The sequence below is a fragment of the Falco biarmicus genome, chromosome 14 (assembly GCF_023638135.1).
Source record: "Falco biarmicus isolate bFalBia1 chromosome 14, bFalBia1.pri, whole genome shotgun sequence".
NCBI classification, from domain to species: Eukaryota; Metazoa; Chordata; class Aves; order Falconiformes; family Falconidae; genus Falco; species Falco biarmicus.
This window is the reverse complement of record NC_079301.1, coordinates 15,110,826-15,125,934: the sequence shown is the minus strand read 5'-3', so window position 1 is coordinate 15,125,934 and position 15,109 is coordinate 15,110,826. Positions and strand designations below refer to the sequence as shown.

At 50.7% G+C, this 15,109-nt stretch overlaps 1 protein-coding gene and 1 long non-coding RNA gene across 2 annotated transcripts; both read right to left on the bottom strand.

Moving 5' to 3' along the window:
* Nucleotides 1-972: 972 nt before the first annotated feature.
* HMGB3 (high mobility group box 3) lies at nucleotides 973-7,512 on the bottom strand. The gene is made up of 5 exons (XM_056359882.1): nucleotides 7,380-7,512; nucleotides 4,450-4,606; nucleotides 3,736-3,875; nucleotides 3,025-3,199; nucleotides 973-2,467 (listed from the first exon to the last, which is right to left on the bottom strand). Exons 2-5 carry the CDS (start codon nucleotides 4,597-4,599, stop codon nucleotides 2,324-2,326), a joined length of 609 nt encoding a protein of 202 aa, XP_056215857.1. The 5' UTR covers nucleotides 4,600-4,606; nucleotides 7,380-7,512; the 3' UTR covers nucleotides 973-2,323.
* Nucleotides 7,513-10,081: 2,569 nt separating this feature from the next.
* On the bottom strand, nucleotides 10,082-15,109 carry LOC130158798 (uncharacterized). The gene is made up of 4 exons (XR_008825493.1): nucleotides 14,964-15,109; nucleotides 13,763-14,290; nucleotides 11,109-11,158; nucleotides 10,082-10,665 (listed from the first exon to the last, which is right to left on the bottom strand). It is a non-coding gene; the product is annotated as an uncharacterized LOC130158798 (long non-coding RNA).

The window sequence follows — 15,109 nt, the reverse complement described above, 5'->3', positions numbered from 1 at the left end:
CACAGCTTTATTGAGGCTTTTAAAACACAACTTCCCATAAAATAGGGGCCGATTTTACACTTGGGGTTTTGTGCATTAAAAGACACTAAGAATTGTCATAATTAAGCAATTATAAAATTTATTTCTAAGTGATCCAACCGTAACTTAGCCTTAAAAGAAAAAGTTGCTACACGTTGCTACGTTTCATAAAAGTTTATTAGCTTGCTCCGTCAGATACCAACTTTTGCTTGGTTTTGCTTTCCAGGTTCGAGTTCATCTCAACACTAGATCAGACTGTTTTGCCAAGATACTATACTACGGTTGTTGAGAAGTCTCAGGAAGCCAAATGTGCTATCCAGTTAGGCAATGAAGTAGTTTTATCCATGTTCAAAGTAGTTACTGCCTCTAAGCCTGGCCCTTATTAACCTACAGCTTGGCTCAAATGAAGCAGCGGCAGCAGCCCATACCCACATTTACCCTAAGGAGTTACCCCGTCCTCTTAAGTCAGCCACACACGGCAGCCCACAACTTGGACCTGCTATTGATGTAAGTACCCTCACCCCCCCCCCCCTCCTCCTCACTGCGATCAAACACCGACTGCTAACTACAGCCAGCACAAGGAAGGAATTCCAGAGTAGCAAGGGGGTGCTATAGTTTTCCCAGTTCGTGCAGTTTCCATGCCAAGGAAAAATGAGGTTAGAGTCACCAGCTAGAGACCAGGCGTTACCTTTCCCTTCCAAGGCTGCAAAACAGCCCCAGCTTGGATGTGGCCAGACTGCAAGGCAGCCAGCTGGCCACCAAAGGGGAAAGAGACCTGCGTCGCTCCCCCAACCCACCTCACAGCACCCGATGCCTATTAAAACTTGCGTCATTAGAGACAGGACACAGACTAGAGTACCTGCGCCACACTCCTACTTCAGCGGGGAGTTAAGACTAGGCGCCTGGTTCCTGCCACGAATCAAGATGCTAGAAAAAACCACAAGTCTGAAACAGTTTAACACAGGACAAAAAAGGCACATTTTAATATGTACAGCAATGCATTTGGGCTATAAATTTACCCAACACAACTGAAAAAAAAAAATCCAAACTATGCTTTATACTTATTCCATGGTGTCAGCCTCATTCCTAGCCACCTACCTTTCTCTGCATCTCTGAATGCTGCTATATACACACACAAACAAACAATTACGTCATGAATGTTCATTTAGGCTCCCAAGTTCAAGTAATAAAGTTCAAACTTGCATAGCATCTTATGCCACTCAGCCATAAACAGTTACGATTGCATATTAGCTGGAGCAGCCATCTCTTTCAATTCAGCCAGTTTTGGCTGGCCACCATTTATTTTTTTATTTTTTTATTTTTTAATCCTTGAGTCAGAATGTTTCCTAAGTCACCAGCCCTGAGGGATGCCACAGACTTCAAAATGAACCTCTTGCTGTTGTTAAGATCCTTTTAAACCAGAAATTTAGAGTGTTGTCAAGAACAGTTTTAAAAATGTAATACTGTTTATTTTGCTTCAAAAACATTTCAGCATTCTAAACATACAAAAAAAACAGAACGTTGCAAATTCGTTTAAGTACAGAGTGTTTTTGAACTTCAGTTGCTGCACTGGCTCTTCACTTAGTTGACGATGAAGAGATGTCTACAGTTTCAGTTTAAAAACTACCGCACTTAACTAAAAAAATCCATACACTTCTCATGCCAGCTGAACCCCCTTCCACAACTAAGAATGGCAGCAGAATGCTATTTCACTATATACAGAAAGACAACTTTAAGCTAAATGGACGCCCACTGTAGTGTAAATAGATCTACCCTCACAGTGCATGCTTTGGGCCATGGCACCCCGGGGAACGTACAGCCTTTCCAAGTAATCACTGCTCCTCTAAGGCATCATAACTCTAAGCATGTACCACAAGAATCTGTCTAGTTTTTACAAACTATAGATATGTACAGTTTATAACCCAGGATTTTCTAGCCAATAACCATATAGTAACACCACCTTACAAATTAAAAAAATGCTTGAAACATTTTTAAATGCTTTGTTACACCAACAGCAAAGTGCACAGAGTTAGGAGAACACTAGAGGCCTTTTCATTTTAAAAATGTTTGGAAATATGTACAACTTTGATACAGTTTCAGGGTGCTCACTACACCCATGGCCACTTCATGTAAACCAGTTACAATTTCTAGAGTACTTTTAGAAACTACAACGCGATCGGAATCCAAATTTTTCTTTTAATTAAGCCTAATAAGGACAAAAGACACCATCTCAAATAAGAGGTGCTTCATTTATGGTGTTTCCCCTACTCTATGGTATTCACATGGAGACAAGTATTGTACAGTTTTATTCATCATCATCATCTTCATCCTCCTCTTCTTCATCCTCCTCCTCCTCTTCGTCTTCTTCCTCTACCTTTTTCCGAGCAGCTTTGGTTGCTGCTCCCTTTGCGCCATCAAACTTTCCTTTAGACTTGTAGTCTGCAACATCCTGCAAAGTCAAGGGGATGTCTTAATTTGCTCTAAGCAGCAAACACATACAGCATTTGTACAGCAGCAGGCGTTAGCATAGAGGGACGGGCCTTTGGCAGCTGCACCCCAAAAGGGGGATCAGCCAGCACTACGGCACATACACAGGTATGCAGACACCTAAGCGTGCTCAACTGCCTCCAGACGATGGAAGCCTTGAACCCTGCGTTTATGGTTATTTCTTTGAGGAGGAGAAGAGAACCCAGCCTCTCTTACAAGTTTCCTGCTAACGGGACAAAGCTCCTTCAACAGCACAGCAAACTCTTTGCTGAAGCAACACCAGCAGGTGCAGCTGCGCATCACTGGGGGAAAGCTCTCCCTCCCTGCTGGAATCTGCCTGCAGCTTGCTGCCCTACTCTGTCCCAACACACGTGAAGTTCAGCCATGTAGCACAGCGACAACAGGTCTGTAAGCTGGAGATGCTTGCTGTGCTGGGGCCACCTTAGCTGGGTCTATGTTACAGAAACACATCATCACCACAGCTGGTATGGAAGAGGAACAAGTGAAAACCAGCCTTACCTTCTCATACTTCTCCTTCAGTTTAGCTGCCTTATTATTATAAGGCTGCTTTTCACCATCACTGAGGTTGTTCCACATCTCACCCAGTTTCTTTGCTACATCCCCGATGGATATGCCAGGGTTTGTGGACTTGATCTTGGGGCGGAACTCTGAACAGAAGAGGAAGAAGCCAGACCTTTGGGAGAAACACCAGAGGACAGTCAGCACTGCAGCAGCACACCCGGGGAGCACACCCCCACCTCTGTCCCTCGTCCACAGCATTCACACATGCACTCGCATGCCGAGTAGAAACACTGGATTTTTTTTAACTTTAAAGAAAACAACATAGAAACCCAAACATGTTTTGATTTTACCAAGGCCCAGACCCGCAGCCTTCACCCAGTGCTGTTTTTAATCAGGTGTTATCTATGCCCCCACCCAATTTCATCTTAGATATAGATACAAGAGTCTCACTGTCACCTAGTCATTTCCATGTCTTCCACCATTATGAGTTTAAGGATTGCAAGTACTGACAATTCCTGTGCTCTATGTGCTCAAGATTACGAGCTGCCTAGAAGGTCTACAAGACACTGTCAGTAAGCTGTGAACATAACCAGTGCTGCTATATGAAACGTATACCCCATCCACTTCCTTTATGGAAATGTAGCAGCTGTGTTACAGGGTGTGAAAACACCAAAATACTTGTGGGTTTAATGCCTCAAAGTTACTTACGGTGGTCGTTTTGGGGCATTGGGGTCCTTCTTCTTCTTGCCACCCTTAGCCGGTCCATAGTCCTTCATTTCTCTATCATATCGTACCTTATCAGCCTTCGCCATTTCATCAAATTTAGCTTTCTCCTTGCTTGACATAGTCTAAAAAAAAACCCAAACACCAAAAAAAACCCACCCCAAACAAAAAACACAAACCAAAAAAACAAGACACCGAACCTGTGATTACCCAACTGCGCAATAGCCGGCAAACTTTAAGTAAACAAGCCAACACATACAGACTCGACAGGGGAGTTTCAGGATTTGTTTGTTTTCTAACCGGACCACCTTGGGGACGAAGGTCCCGTACCGGGAAAGGCAGCCACAGCTGGCATATTCAGCGAGAGGGAAGCAACGGGAACGCGACAAGCACAGCCAGAGTCTTCCTCCAGGACACTGGCCTGGAGGGAGGTAGCTGCTGCTGAAGGGCACTGTACTTGGGAATGGGGAAAAAAAAAAGACCAGTCTGCAGGGGAAGCAGCCGAACAGGCAGATACACCAGGCTGAAGCCTTCACAATCATTACAGTAGTCAGCAGCACCCGATCAATGACCGGGACACCCTGCCAAGAACGGCAAACAGACCAAAACACCGCCGGCTTCCTTCATATTCGGACACACACACCAGCCTAGCAGACACCGTAAGGAGTTAGCCCTTCAGGAAGTCACAAATTAAAGTACCTTCCACCTCTCTGAGCACTTCTTGGAAAACTCTGCAAAGTTGACTGGAACCTCTGGGTTCTTTTTCTTATGTTCCTCACGGCACGTCTGCACAAAGAAGGCATAGGCAGACATCTTGCCTTTGGGCTTCTTCGGATCACCTTTAGCCATCTTGACTCTGCAGGCAGGAGGGAAAAACGGGGGGAAAAAAACAAACAAGTGAATGCAAGTACAGATGGGTGCGTGTATATGTGTGGATACACATACAGCATGCATGTATTTATGAGCACACACCACTGTCCCCTGAAGCAATGCCCCATCAGTAACACATCCCCTTCCTCCCTGCTGACGTTGCTCACTATCCCCAATACAGAGACTCCAATTATTCTTCCTTGACACTCAGGTCACCAACTTGAGGCAAGTGAAACTGGTCACTGGACCCAAGTTTTACATCGATACAGGTTTACATCACATCCAAAGACTGGTGACAGGCTACGAAACAGACAGACTTCTGCCCATTAAGAGTTATATATCAACTAATATGAAATATTTGTTTTAGTTGGCTACCACACTGGGGCTTGAGTGGCACATGCAGTGCCAGGCTATGACTTATGCCTTCAGTAGCAGGAGTTGACACGTTAGCAGCAGCTGGCCAGGCAGAAAAAGGCAGGATGGATTATCGCCCCCCACCCCGTAAAAGTGTGATAACCTCCTAAGCAGAAGAAGGCGAGCAAATAAAGGCTAGTTTTAAACACAATAGGACCCGTGGAGCTCTGCGAGGTGAGCAGCGCTTGCTCTTGCTCCACCAAGTGACACATGTTTGGAGGCATAGTGGTCAGCGCAAAGATGCGATGAGCAAGTCACCGAGAGGATGATGCTAACTTTTGGGCTGCGCTTCTTTCCCCCTCTTCCACGGCGGATTGGCTCTTTTTTCTTTCCCACCTCAAAAAAAAAAAAAATCCCGCAGCAATACTTCCTATTTACAGCCTCTCCAGCGTCTGAAAATTTAATTTTTATTAGCACGGCGTTAATATTTAATTGCGCCCGCCGAGCCCCCCGTGCGCGGCGCCGCAGCCGAAGCCGCCCGCTCGGGCCGCTCCCGCGGGGTGCCCGCTGCCCACCGCCCGCGCCGGGGCGCGCAGAGCCCGCGGCGCCGGGGCAGAGCGGGGCGCGGGGCCGGGCCGGGGCCGCCGCCTGCTCCCGAAGTTGGGGGCGAGCGGCCCGCCGCGGCCAGCCCGGGCCGGCTCCGCGCCGCTCCCGCCATCTTCTCCCCCCCAAGGTCACCGCGGCGGCCGGGCTGCGCGGCGCGGGGCGCGGGCACCTGCGGCGGGGCCGGGGCCGGCGGGCGGAGGGGGGCAGCGGCGGCTCCGCCAGACGCCAATAATTCATCTTCCATTTTGTGAAATGCCTCCTGATGAAAGAAAGTGCCCCTGAAATGCGGCGGGGCGGCGGGCGGGGGGCGCCGGGGGGCCGGGCGGCGGCCGGGGGCGCGGGGCGCCGGCCCGGCCCCGGGCGGCCGGTGCGAGCGGCAGCAGGAGCGGCGGCGGCGGCGGCCGCGCTCCGCGCCCAGGGCCGGCCCCGCTCGCTAAGATGGCTTCTCCCGGCGCCGCCGCCGCGCCGCCGAACAAAGCCGCGCTCCCCCTCCGCCGCGCTCGGCCCCCCGCGCCCGCCGCCCCCGGCCGCCGGCCCCGCCAAAACGCCGCCCCCGCCGCGAAGGGGCTCCCCGCTCGGCCCCCCGCCGGGCGGCGGGGGCGGCGGGGCCGGGGCGCGGGCGGGAGGCGCCCCCCCCCCCGGCCCCTGCCTAGCGCAGCGCTCTCTAACAAAGGCTCCCGTGCAGCCATTATCGCCGCCGCTACGCTCCTCCGCGCCGCCAGAAAAAGAGTGCGGAGAGCCCCGGGGCGGCCCCCCGGCGCCCAGCCGAGGGCGCGGGGCGGTGGGGAGAGAGGAGCCGGGGCGAAAGCGAAAGGTTTGAGCCCCCTGCGGGGCGCCGGGAAGGAGATTTCCCCCGCCGCGACCCCCCTCCCCATCCCTATGCCGCTTACACGTCTTTCTTCCCTTCGCCGGGGCTCTCCAGCGCCAGCCATATTAATGCCCACAGCACGGGCGGCGCGGCGCGGGGAAGAGGCGATGCGGGGCCCCGCCGCGGGCGCAGCCCCGCCGGAGACACCTTCCCGGGCAGGGGAAGAGCGGCGGAGGCAGAAGCGAAGGGATCGGGGGAGTTTGGAGGCGGCGGCGGCGAGAAAAAAACTGCTTCCCCGGGACAGACGGGCGCAGCGCGCAGGGTTTATCCCTGTCAGATGCTAAAGCGACAGCCATATTAATGCAGAATAAACAGCGGGCACGGCATTGCGCACGGCCAACAACTTTCCCACCGCCGCCAGCCCCACCGAGCCCACCCGGGGAAAGGGGGCAAATAAAAGCCGAGGGCGCCGCGCGTTTTGCCGTGCGACATTAGGAGGCGGCAGAGAAAAATCCCTGCCCATGAGGGGGAGAAAAGGAGTTAGTCCCGGTGTAGTTGCTGCACCAGCCATATTACTCTCGGTGGCACGGGAGCCCGGCGCGGAGAAACCGGGCTGCACCGGGGACAGGTAGCCCCTCTGCGCCGGGGGGAGCTCCCGGTGGGGCAGGGCAGGAGGACGGGGGGGCAAACGCTGCGCCTCGCCCGCTGCCCGCCGCCCCGCCAGCTGCGCGCAGCATCTGCCCTGGCACCGCCGATCCCCTTGCGAGGAAGGAAGAAAGTTTTGGGTGATTTTCCCGATTTTTTTTTTTTTTACATTAAAAAAAAAAAAAACTCGGAGGAAGGAAGGAACGGAAAACAAAAAAAAATATTAATAATTAAAAAAAAATAAAAAGCCCGGGGCAGGCAGAGCAGAGGGACGAGGGCGCGGGGGCAGGGCGGGGCGGGCAGGGGGCAGCCGCCCCCCGAAAAGTTGCGGCGGGGCTGCACGTACCTGTATTGTTCGCGGTAGTGTGGACAGGAGCTGGAGCGCAGGGCACGACGCGGGGCTCGGCGCGGCGCGGCTCAGCCTCGCGTTGGCTGCCTACGAGAGCGGCCTGATTGGCTGCGGGGCTCTGCCGTTTAAAACAACCTCCTCGCCCGCTCATTGGCGCGGCGCCTCATGAATATTAAGCGCGGCCGCGCGGCGGTTGGCCGGCGTGGGGGAGGTCATTCATTCAAAACGAGCGCCCGCCGGGGAAAGGGGAGCTCGGCGGCGCGCGCCGGGGGGAGGGGGGTGGGGGTTGACCCGGGGTTGGGGGGAGCCCCCGGCCGGGTGGGAAGGGGGGAGCGAGGCGGGGAGCGCTGCCGCTTACCGGCAAACTGTCGTCGCCACGTGGTTGTGGCTGCTGGGGGAGCCCGCTGCCCCATTCACCGCGGAACGGGCCGGGGCCGCGCACGGAGGCGCTGCCCGGCTGCCCCCGGCCCGCGCTGCCCAGCTCAGAGCCGCAGTGATGGGCAGCGCTGGGCCGGAGTCAAGGGGCGGCTGGCGGGGTCCCGCGGGAGGAGACCCCCTGCCGGAGCAGGGGGGGGCGGGGAGGCGCGGAGCGACGGGGACCGGCGACAGCAGCAGCCCGGGGGAGAGAGCGGGTGGGAGCCCCCGGCCTACAGTAGCCCTTTATTGCCAGTTTCTGCCCTAAAGCCGTAAGGGCCCGATTCCAATGTCAACGGCAGTGTTTGCAAAGCCGGTTACTACTGTTCGTAACAGGGAGGGAACCGAGCCCGAGAAACAAACTCTGCTGACAGTCCCAGCACACGATGGATGGAAAAGGAACTACAGAGCAAGAAATGGAGCGGGGGGAGTGGGGATCAGAGAGTTTTACCTACTCATTCATCAAATAAAGCACCAAAACAATTAACCTGAATTACTATTTCTAACCTACTTGCACAATTTGTTTGTTATTAACTCTCTGGGATTTGGTTGTCACAGAGGCTGGCTGTGCACAGGGATAGCTGTAACCATGTCCTTTACGACTGAAACCAGCCCAGTGCGGCTCCGGGGTCAAGGGCTCCTCTGGCTCTCTCGAAAGAGCTGTTTCCTATAGGGCAGCTGCCAAATGGTTAAACTGGTATTAGTGGCTGACCACAATTGTTGGTTGGCTCGGAAAAAAGAGCTGTTATTTTAAGGCTGGAGCAGTAAGACTCAAACCACCACATACTGTTATGGGCTGGGCGTAACTGCCACCCTTCTTTTATGATAGCCAGAAGAAACAGTTGCCCTCTTTAAGGAACAGATAGTGAAAAGAAGCCTCCACCCTGGGCTGAGATGCAGGCAGGCAGTGGAGTTTACCAGATACTGCCCTGTGGAAGCACTTACGGCTATAACAACATACGGTCACAGGTTGCCTTTGCCGGAAGAGATCAAAACAAAACGACTGATGAGACATAGAGGAGTGCCAACCTCCCGCTGACAAATCTACTGGGGAGCGTGCAGAATTTCACCCGGGATTTCAGCCAAAGTCCTGCCTGGATTTTTCCCTTAGGGTACACCTCAGCTGGTCTAGCGAGCACCCAAATCCAATTGTCATCCGTACGCAGAACTGCTGAGCCTTATAGAGACCTTAGACCAGGGTCCTTGGCCTTTCCAAAGTATATATGGCAAAACCAGTCCTGCCAGCCTCTCGCCCTATTTCTACTTTCTAAAACCAAAAGCACAAAACAAGGGGTTCATTCATAAACATTAATGAGGCTACCTGAGGGACTGTATTCTGTAGCATCATCATAAAATAGGACAAGCAATACTACTGCAGGATAATCTCTTTGTAGCTGACAAACATCCCTCTCACCTATTTTTAGGGATACTTTAAAGTGTTTCAAACTAGTTGAATAATTAAAGCTTTTTTCTTGGCTCTGGCGCTGCAGAATTTTTCGCTCTGGAACGCTTTCTTCCCCAAACCACAACCTCATCCTACAGAGCACACCAAGCTGGGAACATTGCAAAGGTGAGGGGTGGCAGCTCCGATGGGCAGCATTGCTTAGGAGCTTGCTTAGAACAGGCATCCGGCATCAAGTGTGCAGGTCTGCTAGTCATCTCCAGGGCATCCCTCCCATTTCCCATAGTCCAAGGGAAACATTCCCTAAGACGCTTGTTCTAGGAAGGCCAGGAAAGTTTTGACAGCTGGTCAAGGGGCAAAGGAGATATTTTGGTAGCTGAGAGACAGCTGGGTTGAAGATTTTGTCCTAGCACTCGCAGCATGGTTTTGAAAGCAGCGGAGGGCTGAGCAGCAAATGGGTGAACATAACCCCTATAGGGGAAGCTTCTACTCACCCTGAGAACTGCCACTGCTGAAAGATATTCCCCTGCAGTGCCCTCTGCCCTGCACATTGCACCTGGCCCCCACATCCGAGTGCTTTCCTGCAGGGCACCGTGAAAACAGCCTAGAAAGTTGGCTGAGCAAATCTAACCTTTTTGCTGCAACCAGAGTCCCACTGCCTCCTACACGCCAGCTCTGGCCTTCACCTGACCCCTCCGGGAGCCAAGGAAGCTCACTAACCTCACAAAAACCAAACAAATGAAGCCCAAAATTTGTCCTCCTTTTTCTGCTGGGTTAGGCTTCTGCTGGATTAGCCAACTGAACCAGTGTGCCAAGGAGTCAAGCAAGTACCAGAGCTGAGGCGAAGGAGGGTGCAGAAGTGTGCAGCCAGGAGCAGGGACACACTCCTAAGAAGCGTGAGTTGGGCAGATTTTAGGGTTTTTGCTTGTTTGTTTTAATATTACAGATTACTGTGTATTTATGCTATAGGAAGCATGAGGGAAAAAAAAGCAAAACTAAAAGAAATTTCAGGATGCCTCGCTCTTGGCACAGAAGGCAGCAAGGCCTGCAATGATGCTAGCAGAGCTCCATGCATAGGCTTGTACCTTCCATTCAGAAAGCTCTGACCTGATCCCCACCATGACCGCTACAGGCGAGATTTATTTTGCAAACACACGTTAAGTTTTTAAGCAACTGTCAGCCATACCCTGCATCCCACAGCAAGGACTCAGGCTGGGCAATGTCTTGAAATGAGGACTGAGGCACAAAATGCGGTTGAAGGTCCCATAGCAAGCAGATAGCTTCCAATACTTGCAGTAGCTGACTGCTAAGAAGACTGACTGCAAAGTCCTGTCCCAGCTGGAGTCACCAAACGCTAAAGGCTTCTGGCCCATGTACATCATGTTGGTGCTTCCAGGAACCAGCAGAGATACAAACAGCTGAGGCCATGTCATTATCTGCCAAGACGGAACAATATGTCCTCTTCAGCTAGAGATGATAGAACAGGGAGACTGGTGTGAAATAATCTGGAGTCACCAAGGAGTCCTCCAACAAATCAATAGATTACGTAAACACACTTTAAATTCAGGAAAGTCATCAACGGTTAGAAATAAAATGCTGCCTCCTGCTCCCTAGAATGGTCTGAGGTCCAGAGTAAGTTCTGTTCTTCAGTCAACAGCCAGTTCTCATCTGAATGCTAGTGACAGCTTGGTGCAGTTGGCCTTCTCACAGCTCTGTCCTGCTCCAGATGTGTCAGCAGAACAAGGCCCACCATGTATTTAAGCTGTTCAAAAATCTGAAGTGCTGAAAAGGACCAGAGCAATAACCGATGTTTGTGGAACACCGTGTGATGGGTGTAGTAAGGAAACTACATCCTCACCACCACTGATTAGCTCCACAGCTCATACAATTCAGTCATGCTCACAACATACCTTGACCATCTCATTCCCATCGGTGAGACCATGAACGCCTCAGAGGGATCCTGGAGGACAAAAAACTGTGTGTAAATTATTAGTCCTCAAGACCTTTAACAAGCTTCCCAGTCTGAATCCAGACTGTCTTGATGTAGGAAGTTAATGTCGTATTAAGAGAACATTAAAGTTAACTTGTACTTGAGCTCTTGCTAGTTTCACTGGGCATTTGCTCCACAGTTGGGATGATTTCAGCCAAACAGTTGATTTGAACTGGTGTTGTGTCCTTACTGGGTTTGCCCAATATTGGTCAGAGCACATTGTGCTCGTCATATTGGCTACCTTGATCATGGGTGGCGTCACCTAGTAATAGCTAGGAGGAGGCTGGTATGAATGCACACACTGAAATTTCAAAGAATCTCGGTAAATTAGAAACACGCCAGTCACAGAAAAATTACTAGGGCCCTCGATGCAATGATATCCCCAAAATGAGCTACTGTGTCTGAAAAGCTTCCCAAACATGTACGATCATAACGACACAGTTACCTGGTTCCCATGTTGGAGGGGCAGCTCAAACACACAGTGCATTGCCAAAGCAGTTCCCTTACTGAGGAGCTGCTTGAGCTCAGATTTGGCAGCATCGCTGGGAATAGGCACCAAAGTTGTTCTAGTCTGCAGCATACATGCTTGGAGATGTGCTATATCACCCCATCAGCTTTTATTTTCCAGTGCTGATAGCTGAGTTTCCACCTTTCTATCCACCAGCTGATGCAGGTGTCAGAAGGCCAGGAAAGGCTGTGGTGGCCAATAATTGCAATGAGGTGTTGGATACCAGTACAGCATCAGTCCTTTTGCCCTTTACCCAGCTCTGGAATACATTGAGCCCATGACTGTGTGGTTAAATTAGGAGCACCCATGTTGCTGTGCTCCTGACCACTGCACTGGGGAGTCTGTTTAAGGCAAGGATGCCTCCTGTACTAGAAGGCATCAAGAAATCTCACTGGAGAGCCTGGGGCCATCTGCCCACTGTCCTCCTGAGCTAAGAAGTGATTTTCTGAGGTCTCCCAAAATAGAAGTCTCCCAAAAAGAAACACACTTGCTGTTCACAGGGTAAGGAAGTTCAGGAAAACATTTCTGGTAAATATTCAGTTCTATCAGGTATGCAACTCTGTTCCCATTAAATGTTTTATCAAGCAACCTGGACATCCAATGTCAGCATGCTGAAGATGTGCTCAAGGCCCTGGTAGAAGCACCAGGAGGGGCCACCCACTCCTGCTGCGAGGGGTTAGCCACAAGGCAGGCAACAGCAGCAGGGTCCCTTCCACCAGCCCCACTCACAGCCCTGCCCGGAGGCTGGGACCGCACCGGGCTCGGAGGGTCCGCAGGCAGCTGACCTCCAGCACACCGGCTCTGCGAAACGGTCCCAGCACAGACACAGCCATCCCGGAGCATCGTCATGTTCCTCACAGCGGCGTGTCAAACCATCCTGCCCTTAGCAAAGCCAGTTATTCCATTGTGGTCGGCAAGCTGCAGTTTAAGCAGTATAATTACAACTGCATTTGGCGCTTCCACTTCTGTCTGGATTGCATCTCTGCAGAACCCTTACCCACCGGCAAAATTCTCCAGTGAAGACTTGACCCGAATGAAAAGGCTGATATAAATACATCCGTAGGGTTCTGCCAGCAATTAGGAATAAGGGCGGGGGGAAATCCCTCCTAAGAATCTAACAAAGCCAGGAAACCTTTTTAAGCAGAACCAGCCTATCAGAGTGACAGAGTTGACATTTAATGTTGGGTGGACAATAGCGACGTGAAAAGTGTTAAATGACCTGTTCATCTCAACAGCACATTCATTAGGCTAGTTAGGGGGCTGTTTCAAAAGCCTTCAGTTTGGACCTAGCTTCTCCCATCACTGACCCTCTGTGTTAACATGCAATAGAGACGAAGAGTCTCAATTAACCCTTCTCTAGCCAGCCTAGTTGAAAGCTGTTTGCAGAGGTTTGATTTACTACAGCTTTTTTTTTTTTCCTTTTCTTTTTGTTCTTTTTAAAATCAGGAGTTTGACTTCAGTAAAGCTGAGGAGGAATCTCCCCATATGAAACTCTCCCAGTTTTACAATATGTGGGATTTCCACACATGGATTTTCTGATGCCCAGGGCCTGAGGCTGATTTCCAAGTCCTGTAACTGTAGTAAAATATTTGTAATTGCTCACTGGGATCTCAGCCAGTGAGAATATTTCCTCTTTAACCTACGAAACAAAAAGAGTTATCTTAAATACACGCTGAAAGCAGAAAATAAAATTAGCAATGGTGTTTAAGGAGCTTGCCAGCATGCGAGTTCAGAGAGACAGAGGTTAATCTGATCCCAATTCAACTACGGGAATCCTAATGTTCCAATGATTAAAATATTAGTCCAGATGAACAGGTGACCTCCCAAATCCCCTAATGGGATGGCACAGCCTGTTATCCCATGTAGCAGTATCCCATTAAGCTGACACCTCTGCAGGAGCAGGATACGCTCCCAGTTGCACACACAAAATTAATTATTGTCAAATGCACTTCATGGGGACTGAGGTGAGAAATACAAGTTAAAATAATTGACAGTCATATTAGGCAGCAGTTCAAAACCTCCTTGCAGTATAACCACAGGCAAGATAAACAGAAACTCATGGTTACCTTCACAGGTGGGTGCCCCCTGCTTCTTGTCACATCATCCCCGCTCCTCTTGGCTTTTTTCTTCCTTACTCTCCCTTCTCCCCCTCCTGTTTTTCCTTCCCCTCACACCTCAGCCCTGGCTCTTTCCCAGCACACACTGCCAAGCTGCCCAGGGGGTGGCAGGCAGGCAGTTTGCCCCTGCACACCTGCTCCAAGAGATTTGCCACCACGGTATAGCACCTCCTACGCTACCAGACTCCTGGAAACTGCGTGCCCCCTGCATGCTGCCTCCTTACATTCCCGGCTCGTCTCTGCTCCCTCATCTAACACAGCCTTCCTGCCACAACACACTTTCTTCAGGCGTCTTCTTCCATGCTCAGCTACCACAGGACCATCTGCTTCCATGTATCTTCGTTTTTAGAGGCACTATCCCAAACCTTGCAAGCCCCAAGCAACCTGGCTTACGGGCAGTGGGCAAAATTCAACTTCAGAAGGGCATTTCTGCTCCCGTTTTGCATGCGAAGAACCACACTCCAAAAAACTGAGGCACTGAAGAAGAAAAAAAAAAGAGAAAAAAAAAGCATTTATCTACCTACCTCACCAAGCCACATACTAAAAGTAAGGAAGACAGAACAACTGGAAACAACCTCCACAAGTTTCCCATAGCCTTCAGAGGAGATGGAATCTAGATGTAATTTTAAAGGAGAAGATTGTAAGTGTTTTCCTTGCACTTTAATTGGCAAGTAATCAAGACCACATTCAATGCAACACAAGTTCTTGCAATCACGCTGTGACAGCAGACCAAGAAACTCTATTAGGAATCCAATGCAATTACAACCCAACAGCAGTCCGGCAAAGGACTAGATATAAAGGGAGGCATGACCTCACATTAGGAAGAAGCTGGTGATGATACAGCTAAGGTGTAGTTCAGACACCACTGAAGTGACACTAACAGAAGCAATCAGAAAAGCTGGCGCTGGGACAAGAGAGCTGCCACTGGATACTTATTTCACAGTCCTGAAATTTTACTACAGTCAGAGTTGCTTTCAGATCATCAAATAACCGTTTCCAAAACTATGAATACCCCTGCCCTGTGCTCAGCAGTATCTGAACACAAGTGTGTATCCTTTTCCCTTTGGCCATCCTGCCACCGTCCACACTTCAAAACAAGACTGGGGCAGCCCACACCATACAGGCAAGAGGATATATTAAAACCACTCACGTTCAAATGAAGAAAAGAGGTGAATGTTCTGCACGAGGCATAATCTCGGTGCTGCGCTATCTCACAACATGTTTCTGAATGAAGCTTTGGGTCTGGCCATGGTATGTAAGTTTTAAAGACAGGCTGCCTGTCGCCAGATGCCGGTG

What these genes read in the sequence shown, in the direction of transcription:
- HMGB3 (XM_056359882.1), bottom strand. Translation starts at nt 4,599, where the DNA reads ATGGCTAAAGGTGATCCGAAGAAGCCCAAAGGCAAGATGTCTGCCTAT. An exon ending in AATGCCCCAAAACGACCACC is followed by an intron (nt 3,200 to 3,735) that starts GTAAGTAACTTT and finishes TTTCTCCCAAAG; the next exon opens with GTCTGGCTTCTTCCTCTTCT. An exon ending in TGAAGGAGAAGTATGAGAAG is followed by an intron (nt 2,468 to 3,024) that starts GTAAGGCTGGTT and finishes TTGACTTTGCAG; the next exon opens with GATGTTGCAGACTACAAGTC.